General features: G+C 42.8%; 2 protein-coding genes across 2 annotated transcripts in view; both read right to left on the bottom strand.

The window, feature by feature from the left end:
• LOC311138993 (lysyl oxidase homolog 2A-like) overlaps positions 1-17,772 on the bottom strand; it is a 66,406-nt gene that overhangs the window by 28,602 nt on the left and 20,032 nt on the right. The window lies entirely within an intron of this gene.
• LOC311138278 (vesicle-trafficking protein SEC22b-B-like) lies at positions 10,747-17,035 on the bottom strand (the record flags this gene model as incomplete). The annotated part of the gene is made up of 2 exons (XM_084172960.1): positions 10,747-11,324; positions 16,984-17,035. The coding sequence occupies 2 exons, from the start codon at positions 17,033-17,035 to the stop codon at positions 10,747-10,749; spliced, it is 630 nt and encodes a 209-aa protein (XP_084029086.1).

The raw sequence follows: 17,772 nt of genomic DNA, 5'->3' as shown, positions 1-17,772 counted from the left end.
TAGTTTTTCTTTAAGAAGCCCTCCTGTTCTCCACTCATTACCTGTATTAACTGCACCTGTTTGAACTCGTTACCTGTATAAAGGACACCTGTCCACACACTCAATCAAACAGACTCCAACCTCTCCACAATGGCCAAGACCAGAGAGCTGTGTAAGGAAATCAGGGATACAATTATAGATCTGCACAAGGCTGGGATGGGCTACAGGACAATAGGCAAGCAGCTTGGTGAGAAGGCAACAACTGTTGGCACAATTATTAGAAAATGGAAGAAGTTCAAGATGATGGTCAATCATCCTCGGTCTGGGGCTCCATGCAAGATCTCACCTCATGGGGCATCAATGATCATGAGGAAGGTGAGGGATCAGCCCAGAACTACATGGCAGGACCTGGTCAATGACCTGAAGAGAGCTGGGACCACAGTCTCAAAGAAAACCATTAGTAACACACTACGCCATCATGGATTAAAATCCTGCAGCGCACGCAAGGTCCCCCTGCTCAAGCCAGCGCATGTCCAGGCCCGTCTGAAGTTTGCCAATGACCATCTGGATGATCCTGAGGAGGAATGGGAGAAGGTCATGTGGTCTGATGAGACAAAAATATAGCTTTTTGGTCTGAAGTCCACTCGCCGTGTTTGGAGGAAGAAGAAGGATGAGTACAACCCAAAGAACACCATCCCAACCGTGAAGCATGGAGGTGGAAAAATCATTCTTTGGAGATGCTTTTCTGCAAAGGGGACAGGACGACTGCACCGTATTGAGGGGAGGATGGATGGGGCCATGTATCGCGAGATCTTGGCCAACAACCTCCTTCCCTCAGTAAGAGCATTGAAGATGGGTCGTGGCTGGGTCTTCAAGCATGACAACGACCCAAAACACACAGCCAGGGCAACTAAGGAGTGGCACCGTAAGAAGCATCTCAAGGTCCTGGAGTGGCCTAGCCAGTCTCCAGACCTGAACCCAATAGAACATCTTTGGAGGGAGCTGAAAGTCCGTATTGCCCAGCGACAGCTGAATTTTTATCATAGGTACACTTCAACTGTGAGAGACGGAATCTAAAACAAAAATCCAGAAAATCAATTTGTCTGAATTTTAAGTAATTAATTTGCATTTTATTGCATGACATAAGTATTTGATACATCAGAAAAGCAGAACTTAATATTTGGTACAGAAACCTTTGTTTGCAATTACAGAGATCATACGTTTCCTGTAGGTCTTGACCAGGCTTGCACACACTGCAGCAGGGATTTTGGCTCACTCCTCCATACAGACCTCCTCCACTCCTCCAGTCTCCCGAGTGGCGCAGTGGTCTAAGGCACTGCATCGCAGTGCTAGCTGTGTTACTAGAGATCCTGGTTCAAATCCAGGCTCTGTCGTAGCCGGCCGCGACCGGGAGACCCATGGGGCGGCGCACAATTGGCCCAGTGTTGTCCAGGGTAGGGGAGGGAATGGCCGGCAGGGATGTAGCTCAGTTGATAGAGCATGGCGTTTGCAACGCCAGGGTTGTGGGTTCATTTCCCACAGGGGGAAAAAATAAATATATAATGTATGCACTAACTGTAAGTCGCTCTGGATAAGAGCGTCTGCTAAATGACAAAAAAAAAATTATTTATTTTTTTCTCCAGATCCTTCAGGTTTCAGGGCTGTCGCTGGGCAATACGGACTTTCAGCTCCCTCCAAAGATTTTCTATTGGGTTCAGGTCTGGAGACTGGCTAGGCCACTCCAGGACCTTGAGATGCTTCTTACGGAGCCACTCCTTAGTTGCCCTGGCTGTGTGTTTCGGGTCGTTGTCATGCTTGAAGACCCAGCCACGACCAATCTTCAATGCTCTTACTGAGGGAAGGAGGTTGTTGGCCAAGATCTCGCGATACATGGCCCCATCCATCCTCCCCTCAATACGGTGCAGTCGTCCTGTCCCCTTTGCAGAAAAGCATCTCCAAAGAATGATTTTTCCACCTCCATGCTTCACGGTTGGGTTAGACCAAAAAGCTCTATTTTTGTCTCATCAGACCACATGACCTTCTCCCATTCCTCCTCTGGATCATCCAGATGGTCATTGGCAAACTTCAGATGGGCCTGGACATGCGCTGGCTTGAGCAGGGGGACCTTGCGTGCGCTGCAGGATTTTAATCCATGATGGCGTAGTGTGTTACTAATGGTTTTCTTTGAGACTGTGGTTCCAGCTCTCTTCAGGTCATTGACCAGGTCCTGCCATGTAGTTCTGGGCTGATCCCTCACCTTCCTCATGATCATTGATGCCCCACGAGGTGAGATCTTGCATGGAGCCCCAGACCGAGGATGATTGACCATCATCTTGAACTTCTTCCATTTTCTAATAATTGTGCCAACAGTTGTTGCCTTCTCACCAAGCTGCTTGCCTATTGTCCTGTAGACCATCCCAGCCTTGTGCAGATCTATAATTTTATCCCTGATGTCCTTACACAGCTCTCTGGTCTTGGCCATTGTGGAGAGGTTGGAGTCTGTTTGATTGAGTGTGTGGACAGGTGTCCTTTATACAGGTAACGAGTTCAAACAGGTGCAGTTAATACAAGTAATGAGTGGAGAACAGGAGGGCTTCTTAAAGAAAAACTAACAGGTCTGTGAGAGCCGGAATTCTTACTGGTTGGTAGGTGATCACATACTTATGTCATGCAATAAAATGCAAATTAATTACTTAAAAATCATACAATGTGATTTTCTGGATTTTTGTTTTAGATTCCGTCTCTCACAGTTGAAGTGTACCTATGATAAAAATTACAGACCTCTACATGCTTTGTAAGTAGGAAAACCTGCAAAATCGGCAGTGTATCAAATACTTGTTCTCCCCACTGTAGGTGGGACAACCACATATCACAGTCATAGTAAGTACATTTTGCCACAATACAGTAGCTATAAGCAAAGTCAGAGCTAGTAAGTGGGAAAAAAAAGTCAAGTGCGAGTAAGAGGAGGAGAGGAGGTGGTGCAAGGGGGTGTGACGTTGGACTATTTAAGATACTCTTTGAATAGGTAGGGTTTCAGATGTTTTCGGAAGATGGGCAGGGACTCTGCTGTCCTAGCTTCAGGGGGAAGCTGGTTCCACCATTGGGGTGCCAGGACAGAGAATAGCTTTGACTGGGCTGAGCGGGCGCTGCCCTCCTGTAGGGGTGGCAGAACAGAGTGCTCAGGTTAGGGTGTAGGATTTGAGCATAGCCTGAAGGTGGGGGGGGGGGGGGGGGGGGAGCAGTTCCTCTTGCTGCTCCGTAGTCAAGTACCATGGTCTTGTAGTGGATGAAAGCTTCGAATGTGAGCCAGTGGAGTGTGCGGAGGAGCGGGGTGACATGGGAGAACTTGGGAAGGTTGAACACCAGGCAGGCTGCAGTGTTCTAGATAAGTTGTGGGGGTTTGATGGCACAAGCAGGGAGCCCAGCCAACAGACAGTTGCAGTAGTCCAGACGGGAGATGACAAGCGCCTGGATTAGGACCTGCGCCTGTGTACTCTACGGATGTTGTAGAGCATGAACCTGCAGGAGCGAGTCACTGCTTTGATGTTTGCAGAGAATGACAGGGTGTTGACCAGGGTAATGCAAAGGTTATTTGCACTCTGGGAGTGGGACACCGTGGAGTTGTCAACCATGATGGAGAGGTCTCGTAGCGGGCAGGCCTTACCCGGGAGGAAGAGCAGCTCCGTCTTGTCGAGGTTGAGCTTGAGGTGGTGGGACGACATCCAAGCTGAGATATCTGCCATGCACACAGAGATGCGTGTCGACACCTGGGTGTCAGAAGGGGGGAAGGAGAAAAGTAGTTGAGTGTCATCCGCATAGCAATGATAGGAGAGACCATGTGAGGATATGACGGAGCCGAGTGACTTGGTGTATAGAGAGTAGAGGAGAGGGCCTAGAACCGAGCCCTGGGGGACACCAGTAGTGAGAGTACATGGTGCAGACACAGATCTTCTCCACGTCACCTGATAGGAGCGGCTTGCCAGGTAGGATGCAATCCAAGAGTGTGCAAAGCCTGAGACGCCCAGCCCTGAGAGGGTTCACGGTGTCGAAGGCAGCGGATAGATCTACGTGGATGAAAACAGAGAAGAGAAAGTAAGCTTTGGCAGTGCGGAGAACCTCTGTGACACAGAAAAGAGCAGCCTCGGATGAGTGATCCGTCTTGAAGCCTGACTGGTTAAGGTCAAGAAGATCGTTCTGAGAAGGATAGCGAGAGAGTTGGTCAGAGACAGCACGCTCAAGAAAAGAAAGAAGGGATACCGGTCTGTAGTTTATGGACTGCAGTTTATAGCCTAGAGTAGAATTGTACTCAATTGTACTGCCTTGAAAACAATAATGGAAATATTCATTGGATTGTGGTGTTGTAGGCCAGCCTATGTAGGATAATTCTATTGTCCCTAAACAAGATCAATAGGGGAGCTTTTTGACCTGCGTGTCTTCACTTTTCTTTCATGTGCAATGACGCACCATGGCCTCTTCGCTTCCTATCAGCTATTCCTCTATCTTGTGGATTTATATTGAAAATTGGTGCAGATGTGACTGATTTTATGTGTGGTATAATTGCTAGTTAGCCTATTGCAGATCTGGACAAATGACCCACCTACCACTATTGTCACTATGAATGGTTGATAGAGGGCAGGATAGACAGTTGACTGATAGACAATACTGACCTGTGGAAACGCGTACTGCATAAGGGTAGTACTAAAACACCTTGATAGGGGAGGTGCATGCAAGCAGATGAGGAAATGTGGCTATATGGAAGACATTATACAGTATAGTAAACCTGTAACCATGATGTGGTCCTCTGTAGCTCAATTGGTAGAGCATGGCGCTTGTAACGCCAGGGTAGTGGGTTCGATCCCCGGGACCACCCATACGTAAAAATGTATGCACACATGACTGTAAGTCGCTTTGGATAAAAGCGTCTGCTAAATGGCATATTATATAAAATGGTGAATGTAAATCAGGAAAAACACACTACCCTTCCCTGTGCCCAATAAAAAAACACACAATCCTCCCCTATTTTGGACCAGCCCCCACTCCCCAGTAACTTTCGTACTGTCCCTTATTAGGTCATAACTACATTTACATTTACATTTAAGTCATTTAGCAGACGCTCTTATCCAGAGCGACTTACAAATTGGATGAACAGTGTCTGTCCCTTAGCTCCTCAGGGTTAATGGGAATAGCAGCAGACATTCATAAGCTTCATGTTGACCTTCCAGCAGAACTCAATAATATCACAGAAAATAACTAAAAACGTATGTGTTTGTGGGAGTCACTTGGGTCAACAGACTTGTGTCGGGAAACAAATATGCAAATAAACTATTAATCTTTTTCTGTTTATCCTTTCAGTTCTCATCTGTGTAACCTAATGCTAACCTGAACTGACCTTTCGCCGATAGGGCCCATCAAGCCTGTTTGTATGATTCATCCTAAGACTATTCACTAACAATATAAATCTTACAACTCTTACGTACAAGTAAATATGTCCAAAAATGGTCATTTCCAGTACAATGGACTTCTGAAATGGTATTACTACTGGAATGGACATGTCCTTATGTAAGTTAGAGTGTTTAATACCCTACTGATTACTCAACCATTTCCACAGCAGCCACCTGGAACAAGGCAGAATGTTTATCTGTCTGGGTTCCCCATCCATCTGGAGGTGAACGTGAGGCAGGCCACAGTCATTCCAGTAATTGACTAATTCAGCCTGAAACTACTGTGCATTTCTTTCCTCTTATTCACCCCACTGCCCGACTGTGCTTCACGTTGGGCTTACACGTGCCTGTCTACTTGTACTAAACATGGGGGAAATTAATGTTAATCATGCTGCAACAGTTTAGTAGCAAAAGAGCCCAAGCCAGAGAAAATAAATTATTTGAAATGACTTTCACATCTGCCCCTAGCCCTGCCGTTTCCAAGGCTTTCCCCCATAAATGACTGGAACGAAGGACTGGCTCTGGCGGTGTGTGTGCGTGTGTGTGTGCTTACGTTCATGCGTTTGTGTGTTTCGCATCTGGAATATCTATTATTGTGTAACACCAAGACAGAATGTACAAGGAACCCCCCCCCCCCACCCATCACCCCCACACACACATGGACAAGCTCAGCAAAGCCAAGTCCCATCAGTTCTAGCAGCAGACTAAACCATTGTGTCCAGTCAGTGGACAGCACCACACACACAGAGCATGTCGTCACATTCCAGTCTGACACTGCTTTTACAGTGGTAGCCCTTAGATCCTCGATGAGTGAATGGAGACGTAGTACTGAAAAAAATTGTGCCACATAAAGTGGGGTCCAAAATGATTGACACCCTTGATAAACATGAGCAAAAATGACTGTATAAAATAAATAATTAAAACAAGGTATATTGTATGCTCAAAAAATGTGGAAATTATATTATTTTATATGACTACAATTGCTCAGAGAAAGAGATTTTGTTTAATAAGTAATCATTTTTTTTCTCAAAAAGGTAGTGATCAAAATTATTGACACCCCTTTTTTTTATATACGGCACTGAGCCTTTTTCAAAAATGTTTTATGAGATTGGAGAACATATTGCGAGGGATCTTAGACCATTCTTCCATACAGAATCCTTCCAGATCCTTGATATCCTTCATCTGTGCTTATGGGCTGCCATCTTCAGTTCAAACCACAGGTTTTCAATGCGTCCAGAGACTGAGATGGCCATTGCCAAATATTGATTTTGTGGTCAATTAACAATTTATTTGTGGATTTTGCTGTGTGCTTGGGGTTATTGTCTTCATAGCCACGGGAAGTAGTTTGGGGGTGCTGCGAAAAAATTTTCCACGGGGGGAGGGGATGTTTTTCAGACCTTTAAGGGGGTGCTGTAGCACACTCAGCACCCCTACTTCCCGTTGCTATTATTGTCTTGCTTGAAGATCCACTTGTGGCCAAGTTTCAGCCTCCTGGCAGAGGCAACCAGGTTTTTTGGTTAAAATGTCAAAGTACTGGTTAAAGTTCATAAAGGAAAACCCCACCCAAAAAGTATATTTTGGTATTTGTTTCATTAGTCCATTGTAGATATAGTCCCAAAATGATTTTCATGCCAGCAATCAAGTTTTCAAGATACATAACTTTCAAAATACAGAAATAAAGCCGGTATGCAACCTGGTCTCAGAGCATTTCGTATGATTCTGTACGTAAATGCAAGACACTCCATTTAGTATGATATGTTATTTTTCATATGGTATGTATTAAATTGGGGATGTCCATCATCCATTTCGTATGATATGTTACAAATTACAATTCGTACAAAATGTTACGAATTTGCAATTTGTTGTGGCTAACGTTAGCTAGGTGGCTAACGCTAACGTTAGCTATGTGGCTAACTTTAGCTTGGCTAGGGGTTAGGGTTAAAGTTAGTGTTAGGAGTTAGGTTAAAGGTTAGGGTTAGGAGTTAGGTTAAAGGGTTACGGTTAGGATTAGGGGAAGGGTTAACTAACATACTAAGTATTTGCAGTGTAGCTAAAAAGTAGTAAGTACTTGCAAAGTTGCTAATTAGCTAAAATTCTAAAGTTGTCCATGATGAGATTCGCACACGCAACCTTTGAATTGATAGACGTTCGCGTTATAGACCCACCTATCCATTCATCCAACCACTAGTATAATTATGTCTTATGTAAGCATACCAAATGTAACATATCTTACTAATTTGAGTGTCCCGGATTTACATGTACTATTTTATGTCTAGTCTATGAGACCAGGGTGAATATGGTAGGGGATCTTTGATGTTATGGGGCTATTTCGCTTCCATTGGTCCTGAGCCCTTGTTACGGTCAACGGCATCATGAACTTTACCCAGTACCAGGACATTTTAACCAAAAACCAGGTTGCCTCTGCCAGGAGGCTGAGACTTGGCCGCAAGTGGATCTTCCAGCAAGACAATAACCCCAAGCACACATCCAAATCCACAAATAAATGGTTAATTGACCACAAAATCTATATTTTGCAATGGCCATCTCAATCTCCGGACTTGAAACACATTGAAAACCTGTGGTTTGAATTGAATAGGGCAGTCCATAAGCGCAGACGAAGGATATCAAGGATCTGGAAGGATTCTGTATGGAGGAATGGTCTAAGATCCCTCCCAATGTGCAGTGGTGTAAAGTACTTAAGTAAAAATACTTGAAAGTACTACTTAAGTAGTTTTGGGGGGTATCTGTACTTTACTTTACTATTTATATTTTTGACTACTTTTACTTTTACTTCACTACATATAAATGTATTTGAGATTCTTCAAATAGTCACCCTTTGCCTTGATGACAGCTTTGCTCACTCTTGGCATTCTCTCAACCAGCTTCACCTGAAATGCTTTTCCAACAGTCTTGAAGGAGTTCCCACATATGCTGAGCACTTGTTGGCTGCTTTTCCTTCACTCTGCGGTCCGACTCATCCCAAACCATCTCATTTGGGTTGAGGTTGGGGGATTGTGGAGGCCAGGTCATCTGATGCAGCACTCCATCACTCTCATTCTTGGTAAAATAGCCCTTAACAGCCTGGAGGAGTGTTGGGTCATTGTCCTGTTGAAACACAAATGATAGTCCCCCTAAGCCCAAACCAGATGGGATGGTGTATCACTGCAGAATGCTGTGGTAGCCATGCTGGTTAAGTGTGACTTGAATTCTAAATAAATCACCAACAGTGTCACCAGCAAAGCACCCCCACACCATAACACCTCCTCCTCCATGCTTTATGGTGGGAACTACACATGCGGAGATCATCCGTTCACCCACACCGCGTCTCACAAAGACACGGCGGTTGGAACCAAAAATCTCCAATTTGGACTCCAGACCAAAGGACACATTTCCACCGGTCTAATGTCCATTCCCCGTGTTTCTTGGCCCAAGCAGGTCTCTTCTTCTTATTGGTGTCCTTTAGTAGTGGTTTCTTTGCAGCAATTCGACCATGAAGGCCTGATTCACACAGTCCCCTCTGAACAGTTGATGTTGCGATGTGTCTGTGACTTGAACTCTGTGAAGCATTTATTTGGGCTGCAATTTCTTAGGCTGGTAACTCTAATGAATTTATCCTCTGCAGCAGAGGTAACTCTGGGTCTTCCATTCCTGTGGCGGTCCTCATGAGAGCCAGTTTCATCATAGCGCTTGATGGTTTTTACGACAGCACTTGAAGAAACTTTAAAAGTTCTTGAAATGTTCCGTATTGACTGACCTTCATGTCTTAAAGTAATGATGGACTGTCATTTCTCTTTGCTTATTTGAGCTGTTCTTGCCATAATATGGACTTGGTCTTTTACCAAATAGGGCTATCTTCTGTATACCTTGTCACAACACAACTGATTGGCTCAAACGCATTAAGAAGGAAAGAAATTCCACAAATTAACTTTTAAGAAGGCACACCTGTTAATTGAAATGCATTCCAGGTGACTACCTCATGAAGCTGGTTGAGAGAATGCCAAGAGTGTGCAAAGCTGTCATCAAGGCAAAGGGTGGCTATTTGAGGAATCTCAAATATAAAATCTATTTTGATTTGTTTAACACTTTTTTGGTTACTACATGATTCCATATGTGTTATTTCATAGTTTTGATGTCTTCGCTATTATTCTACAATGTAAAAAATTGTCAAAATAAAGAAAAACCCTTGAATGAGTAGGTGTGTCCAAACTTTTGACTGGTAGTGTAAGTATATTTTAGCAATTACATTTACTTTTGATACTTAAGTATATTTAAAACCAAATACTTTTAGACTTTTACTCAAGTAGTATTTTACTGGGTGACTTTCACTTTTACTTGAGTCATTTTCTATTAAGGTATCTTTATTTTTACTCAAGTATGACAATTGGGTACTTTTTTCCACTACTGCCAATGTGTTCTCCTACTCATAAAACATTTTAGACAAAGGCTCAGTGTCGTTATCCTCACAAGGTGAGGTTTTGAAAGGTATTGAAAACAAGGGTGTCAATAATCTACCTATTGAGATATGTTTTATTACTTGTTAAACAAAAATCTATTTCTCTGAGCAATTGTATTAGTACAAAATAATATAATTTCCCAGTTTTATTGAGCATACAATATACAGTGGCTTGCGAAAGTATTCACCCCCCTTGGCATTTTTCAATTTTTTTGCCTTACAACCTGGAATTGATTTACACAACATGTCTACCACTTTGAATATGCAACATATTTGTTATTGTGAAACAAACAAGAAATAAGACAAAAAACAGAAAACTTGAGCGTGCATAACTATTCACCCCCCTTGGCATTTTTCAATTTTTTTGCCTTACAACCTGGAATTGATTTACACAACATGTCTACCACTTTGAATATGCAACATATTTGTTATTGTGAAACAAACAAGAAATAAGACAAAAAACAGAAAACTTGAGCGTGCATAACTATTCACCCCCCCCCCCCCCCAAATTCAATACATTGTAGAGCCACCTTTTGCAACAATTACAGCTGCAAGTCTCTTGGGGTATGTCTCTATAAGCTTCGCACATCTAGCCACTGGGATTTTTGCCCATTCTTCAAGGCAAAACTGCTCCAGCTCATTCAAGTTTTACATTTACATTTTAGTCATTTAGCAGACACTCTTATCCAGAGCGACTTACACTCATCCAATACTCACAAGGTCTCTCCCTAAGGCATCCATGTAGGAACTTAACCTTTGCTGTTAACAGAAACCACCAATATAGTAGCCTATAATGAATAGGTACCAGTGAGTTTAAATATTTGTTTAAAGGGAATCCAGACTCTCCTCTTTCAAAGCCCTTATGCCAATCCATCAGATCCACCAGAAACGCACATAGACGATGAGTGTAATGAAGAAGACTGCCCCGGCTGCTATCTTGGCATAGCTGGATCGGGTGTTGAGGTACTTGGCGTCGCTGCGGTACTTCTTTGAAAGGCTGGACAGATTGCTGGCTTTGGTGTCAAGAGCAGATACGGCCTCTCCTCGTTGCAGGACCTCTTCAATGTTTGCCACCATGATCTGCTGGACGTCCTGCAGTTCTGTGTTGATGCTGCCCAGGTTCCTCCGCGCCCTGCTGTCAATGTAGTTCTTCTTTGTCTTCTGGATGTACATGTCAAACTCAATGAAAGAGTATGGCCTGGAGACTGTGGAGACTTTCTTTCCATGCTGTTCATTGAATTCTGTCTGGAGGTCTTCCAGGTATCCAAAGACCAGTTTCTTGGGAAACACAGCTTCACACAAGGCCAAGTAGCACACGCCGTGTTCTATTACATAGTGGAAGGACATAACCCCAGCCTCCAGAGTACATCTATTGGGACTCTGGGCATTTAGTTTGCGGCACAGCTGCTTAGCCTGGCTCTGGTAATCTCTGGTAAATTGGATGGGTTCCGCTGGTGTACAGCAATCTTTAAGTCATACCACAGATTCTCAATTGGATTGAGGTCTGGGCTTTGACTAGGCCATTCCAAGACATTAAAATGTTTCCCCTCAAACCACTTGAGCGTTGCTTTAACAGTATGCTTAGGGTCATTGTCCTGCTGGAAGGTGAACCTCTGTCCCAGTCTCAAATCTCTGGAAGACTGAAACAGGTTTCCATCAAGAATTTCCCTGTATTTAGCGTCATTCATCATTCCTTCAATTCTGACCAGTTTCCCAGTCCCTGCCGATGAAAAACATCCCCACAGCATGATGCTGCCACCACCATGCTTCACTGTGGGGATGGTGTTCTCGGGGTGATGAGAGGTGTTGGGTTTTCGCCAGTCATAGCGTTTTCCTTGATGGCCAAAAAGCTCAATTTTAGTCTAATCTGACCAGAGTACCTTCTTCCATATTTTGGGGAGTCTCCCACATGTCTTTTGGCGAACACCAAACGTGTTTGCTTATTCATTTCTTTAAGCAATGGCTTTTATCTATGCCACTCTTCCGTAAAGCCCAGCTCTGTGGAGTGTATGGCTTAAAGTGGTCCTATGGACAGATAATCTCCGCTGTGGAGCTTTCAGCTCCTTCAGGGTTATCTTTGGTCTCTTTGTTGCCTCTCTGATTAATGCCCTCCTTGCCTGGTCCGTGAGTTTTGGTGGGCGGCCCTCTCTTGGCAGGTCTGTTGTGGTGCCATATTCTTTCCATGTTTTAATAATGGATTTAATGGTGCTCTGTGGGATGTTCAAAGTTTCTGATATTTTTTTATAACCCAACCCTGATCTATACTTCTCAACAACTTTGTCCCTGACCTGTTTGGAGAGCTCCTTGGTCTTCATGGTGCCGCTTGCTTGGTGGTGCCCTTTGCTTAGTGGTGTTGCAGACTCTGGGGCCTTTCAGAACAGGTGTATATATACTGAGATCATGTGACACTTATATTGCACACAGGTGGACTTTATTTAACTAATTATGTAACTTCTGAAAGTAATTGGTTACACCAGATCTTATTTAGGAGCTTCATAGCAAAGTGGGTGAATACATATGCACGCACCACTTTTCCGGTATTTATTGTTTAGAATTTTTTGAAACAAGTAATTTTTTTCATTTCACTTCACCAATTTTGACTATTTTGTGTATGTCCATTACATTAAATCAAAATAAAAATCCATTTAAATTACAGGTTGTAATGCAACAAAATAGGAAAAATGCCAAGGGGGATGAATACTTTTGCAAGGCACTGTAGCTCAGTATTGGAATTATTTATTTCATACAGTCATTTTTGCTCATCTTTTTAAGGGTGTCAATAATTTCAGACCCCACTGTATATAAAATCTGTTATCAAATATTTTATTAGTCTTATTATCATTATTTCTATATAGTACACACACAAAAAACCAGGAGGAATCTAACTAAGGGGAGTCTTGTTAGCAACAGAATCTTCAGAGCTAGCAGCAGCATCGTCTTGGCAAGCCTTTCCAAGAACTCCAATTTGACCCCTAGCCTCTACCCCTTAGGCCTAGGCAGTCCTGTAGTGTAGATAAACTGAGGCTGAAAACCTTCACATTGACTTCCACAGCTTGCTTTTGCCTCATCTCATTTACACATTTTCCTATGATAAAAACAGCACATAAGGCCAGGGTTGTTTATGAGTGCAACGTGCCAAGCATGGATGAACACATGGGAAACAACACCATTGCCTGCTAGCTACGCATCATAATTCGGAGGAAATACTACAACTTGAATGATTTGGTACAGCTGTCGAACATGTGAGACGTTAGCGAATGCAGTAAGGGAGGACATTCTAGTCCGATTGCCACCAAGGGAAACAACCATCTAATACATGTTCCTTGTTCTTCAGCCAAATATGCAACATTCCTTCCTCCCTTCACTCATGAGGCTCCTCTGAAGCCTGTCTCAAACCCTCCAACTCCATCTTGTCACACAGAGCTTGAGTTTCCATTTGTTGTACTGTAGGGAGCATGTGAAAAATCTGAATTTTGTAAACACCTTTGTTTGCCTGGTTGAAAAATGCAACATTTGCCCCCCCCCCCCCCCCCCGTAGCTGTATATGGACCTCAAAGGTCTGCCGCTAGGCAGTCTGTTGACAATATGTTTGGCCGGGAGCAACAGACACAATCGTTACCGACATCTGGAGACTGTTAGCAGCTGCTGCTTCGCTCTTTTTATGGAAGGACTTCACATCATGTGTTGTCATAACTCATAAGTACTTTGGGGAAGACCTCTCGGTCAAGACCTGCAATGACTCGGGGAAAGAAGAACTAATCAAAACCTGCAAAGACTTTACACTCTTAGGGATGATTTCCCAAACACAGATTAAGCCTAGTCCTGGATTAAAAAGCACTTTTAATTGAGATTCTCCATTGAGAATGATTTTCTGTCCGGGACTAGGTTTAATCTGGGTCCAGGAAACAACCCCCTTAAGGCTTTGACACACCATAGAGTCTTCAAAATAGTTAATATTGCATGGGTGTTGGTGTGTCTCTGAAAAGATCATTGCTGAAAATTCATCATACACGATCATGAAGCGTAATCAAATACGTTGTAGATACTGTTGGTAGGCTAATTTAAAAAACACAAAGAAAAATAAAATGTTAGCGAATGTGCATCCTAATTAAATTATAAACCTATACTTACACAGCAAAATTATATCAGTAAATTGAACACTGTGGGTACACTTTTGAAGTGTTTATGTGAGAACCATCAGAAAGTGTTGAATTTACACTTTTCAAAGTGTTGTCCTTTGAACATTGATACTTTCCAACACCAGTGGCATTAAAATGTTACAATAACTCAGTGTTAAAGTTATGCTGTTATGGTGTTCACTAATACCTTGTATTTAACACTTTAGAATTAAATGTTTATACTAGGTCAGTGTTAAATGTACATTATTATGGTGTTCACTGATACCTTCACAGCAAATTATCCAGTGTTAAATCAACACGGATAGTGTTAAATTTAACACTGATCCAGTGTCTATACGGGTCCACACTTTTCAGTTTTAAATTAACACACTGCTTAGTGTAAAGCCTTATTTGCATTTCCCATAGTGCTTTGCCTTTCTAGTGAATTGTAGAGTTACCACCCATGACTATATTTGTTAGTGACAGAGTTGTTGCATTCATCCATTTTCAGTCCTTGGCCTTCACCAAGTGAGATCCTAAGCACATATGTATTATTAAAATTACATTCTTTAACACACACAATACAACACATAATTCATGAGGCCTTATTTCAGGGCCTAGTTTTACCCTAATACAGTGACCTGAAACTCATGGTTTACAGGCAAAATCAGACTTGCAAGTCACATTATGCTGGCTTGCCAAGTGATGTGCAATTCCGATTGGAATCCAGCGAGAGTGGGGATATCCAACATTTGGAATTTGAAATTCACCCGCAACCTGCATTCAGAATGACTGCCGGGTTGGGAAGCCTAAGATATGCTACGTTAAGCATCTAAACTGGAACAACCATTTCAGTAACGGGTGCAATCAATGTACATGCAAAAACATAGATATTGAAACAAACAATTAAAAAAGATCTAACTGCAATAGAGCATGCTGGGAAATATGACAATGATGGGTCTGGTTTTGGTGTAACACTAGTTATTAACACCAACACTGGGGTTCTTTTACACCAATGAGTGCTAATTATTTATTACTTACAGAGTTAATTTAACACCTGAATCAACACTAGAAATGTTCAACTGAAAAATCAACACTAGGTAACACTGGCCAATTTGACACCCTGATTGAACAACAGTATTTTTTAACAAAAGCTTAAAAAGCAACACCAGCTGGCGTTCAGGTCGTTCAAAATAACACAAAGTAACACCACATCAACACCAAAACAGCTTTCACCAGGATATGAACACTGACGATTTTGTTTTGTAGCATCATACGATACATTGCCCATACAGTGTATAATAAGACCCATGGAATATCCCTCCACATCGAGATGCACCTCCCAGCTGACTGTCTGAGAGCCAACTCCCTAGGCCCCTTTGGCGATTGGTTCCACGTATGGCAAGCCATTATCCCCACGTGCATGTGAACTATTGCGTGAGCCGCTGTCCTTGTTGAATCATGGCGTTACTTTGCTAATGATAAACAACGCTTTCTGCCTACCTACTAATGTTTGGTTCTGAAGAGAGAAGCCCCCATTAGATTACTTCATTCAGTTCATTCTTTGGCTTCATTCTTTGGCTTCTTGGAGGAACCAAACAGAGGACAAACAGGCCTATACAAAGCAGAGACCAAATATCACACAACGACTCCTACTAAGATATACAACACTAGCGTAAGCATAAGTAGAGTGATTCTCATTAGCTACATAGCACAGCAGAGCGGAGTCTTGCACATTATCCATCTAGTTCCATTGTCAAAACATGGCTGACACTGACCAAAAAAGGTCAATATGAGGCGGCACTAAAGAAAGGTTAGCATCACTGACAGGAAATAGCTAAATGACCGGGGTCTGGAATGCGCTGCTTGGATAGGGAACACATACAAGGAGAATCTGCCTGGACCAGAGCTAAACAACTGAGAAGGACTAAATGCTAGGAGACACTTAAAAGTCCCCGTGTAAAGTGAGATGGAAGAAATGGTCATTAGTTACTATATCATGACATTAAAATGTTGCTTAACTAACAAAAAATATGTCTGTGAGTTTGTGAAACGATTATCAGAAGATGACAATAATTCAGTGTCTTTCCACCGAAAGAGCATTGATTTATCTGAAATGATGGAGAGACAACTTTTAGTCAGCTGCAGTATTCATGTCTTCAATATGGACAACCTATCATTTGTGGTAAAGGCTTGATTTAATTGCCAGATCTGTGTGGTCTTGTGTTCTTTTTTGACAACTAACTAGTGTAAAGTAAACACAGATACATACACACACACACAACAAACAAGCCTTTGACAAGCAGAGAACCCCCAAAACACTCATATACCTTTCTCAATAGTGTTTTTTAAACTTCAGGACAGGGTAGAGCATTACAAGATAGGAATATCTCTGAGGAAATATGAATAACTGAATTAGCATGTAGCACAGTTTTGTCTGGTTGGGTCTAACTAGGCTACATAAAGTCATATTGACACAGTCGGGTCAGGGCGTGACCTGGTTGGAAACCCTGAATAGAATACCATTTCATCCCATGAATGAATGGAAGACAGTCAGTCACAGGAGCTGCTTGTGCCTGTTTCTGACGCAAGGTCAGGCCTGGTGAAGGGGCGAAACGACACCTTTTCCCATTCCACTCCCATTCCACTCCCCTGCTAGTTGAAAGACTCTGGCCAGTCGAGGGAAATATTGACAGTGTGGGGACAGTTAGCTGTAATAACACCCATAGAGAGGTAAATATAAACAGGGCACAAATAAACAGCGGGAGGGTGCCATGTACTTGTAAAGCAGACATCTAGGTATTAAAAGAAGAGGGTAAAGTTTGAGGATAGGGATTCATCTATTGAACTAGCTTTGCCCATTTAGATTCCACGCTAAAGCTTATGAATGATTTCTGAAGCATCTATATAGGCCTTATAAAGGGTGTATGAAGGCTTCATTAAGCCTTGAAAGTAGTAGTTCATGTCATGACCACGTGTCCTATTTCAATACCTCTCTTCCTCCACTCTCCATTTACCTCATCCTTTCTCACGGAGTTGGTCATTTAATGAGAAAGACACACAGGGATCGGAGACATCCTCCAGAGCCTTGTTATCTTATGAAGCCTAGTGAAAACACAGACACTGAGGGAGAATCCACTGGAATTTGAATCCGGGCAACACTGCCAATTCTTTAGTCTAGCGCAGTTTGTTGCATTTCACTATCCTGCTGCTCTCAACTGCTGTTTAAAAGATAAACCACAGACTGGGCTCTCAGCTTTAGATGACTTTAAACTCTTATTTCATTCCAAACACATTCAAGGGAAACACAAACAGTCCTGGATGAGCTAGGCTCATATAAATATAAATGGCCATACTCATGCTTTTCCTTGCTCCTGTCGAACGGCAGCAGTTTTAGATTAGTGTTGAAGTGTTCCATGTTAAACCAGAAATGCCTCCCTCCTCCCTTTAGGTATATAAATCCCACGCAGACTTTCCGTCTGGCACAGAAGTGCTTTCATCAACGTGATGGAATGGGATGGTATTCCCCCTGTGCGTATGTGTGTATGTATGTGTGTGTGTTTGCGTGTGTGTGTGTGTGTGTGTGTGTGTGTGTGTGTGTGCACGTGCGTGCGTGCGTGTGTGTGTGTGTGTGAATGTGTGTGTCATCCACACTGTCGTTATCTCCTCCACACCAGTCAGAGTCTGGTTCTCTGTGAGTCACCTAGTTAGCATCCCAGATGCCAGAAAGAAGGGCCTATTGTGGGAAAGTCATCAGGCCACAGACAGACCATAGCACACT

Source organism: Coregonus lavaretus (genome assembly GCF_964263955.1).
Source record: "Coregonus lavaretus genome assembly, chromosome: 12".
Taxonomy (NCBI): Eukaryota; Metazoa; Chordata; class Actinopteri; order Salmoniformes; family Salmonidae; genus Coregonus; species Coregonus lavaretus.
The sequence above is the reverse complement of the archived record's forward strand: the minus strand, read 5'-3'. Positions and strand labels throughout refer to the sequence as shown.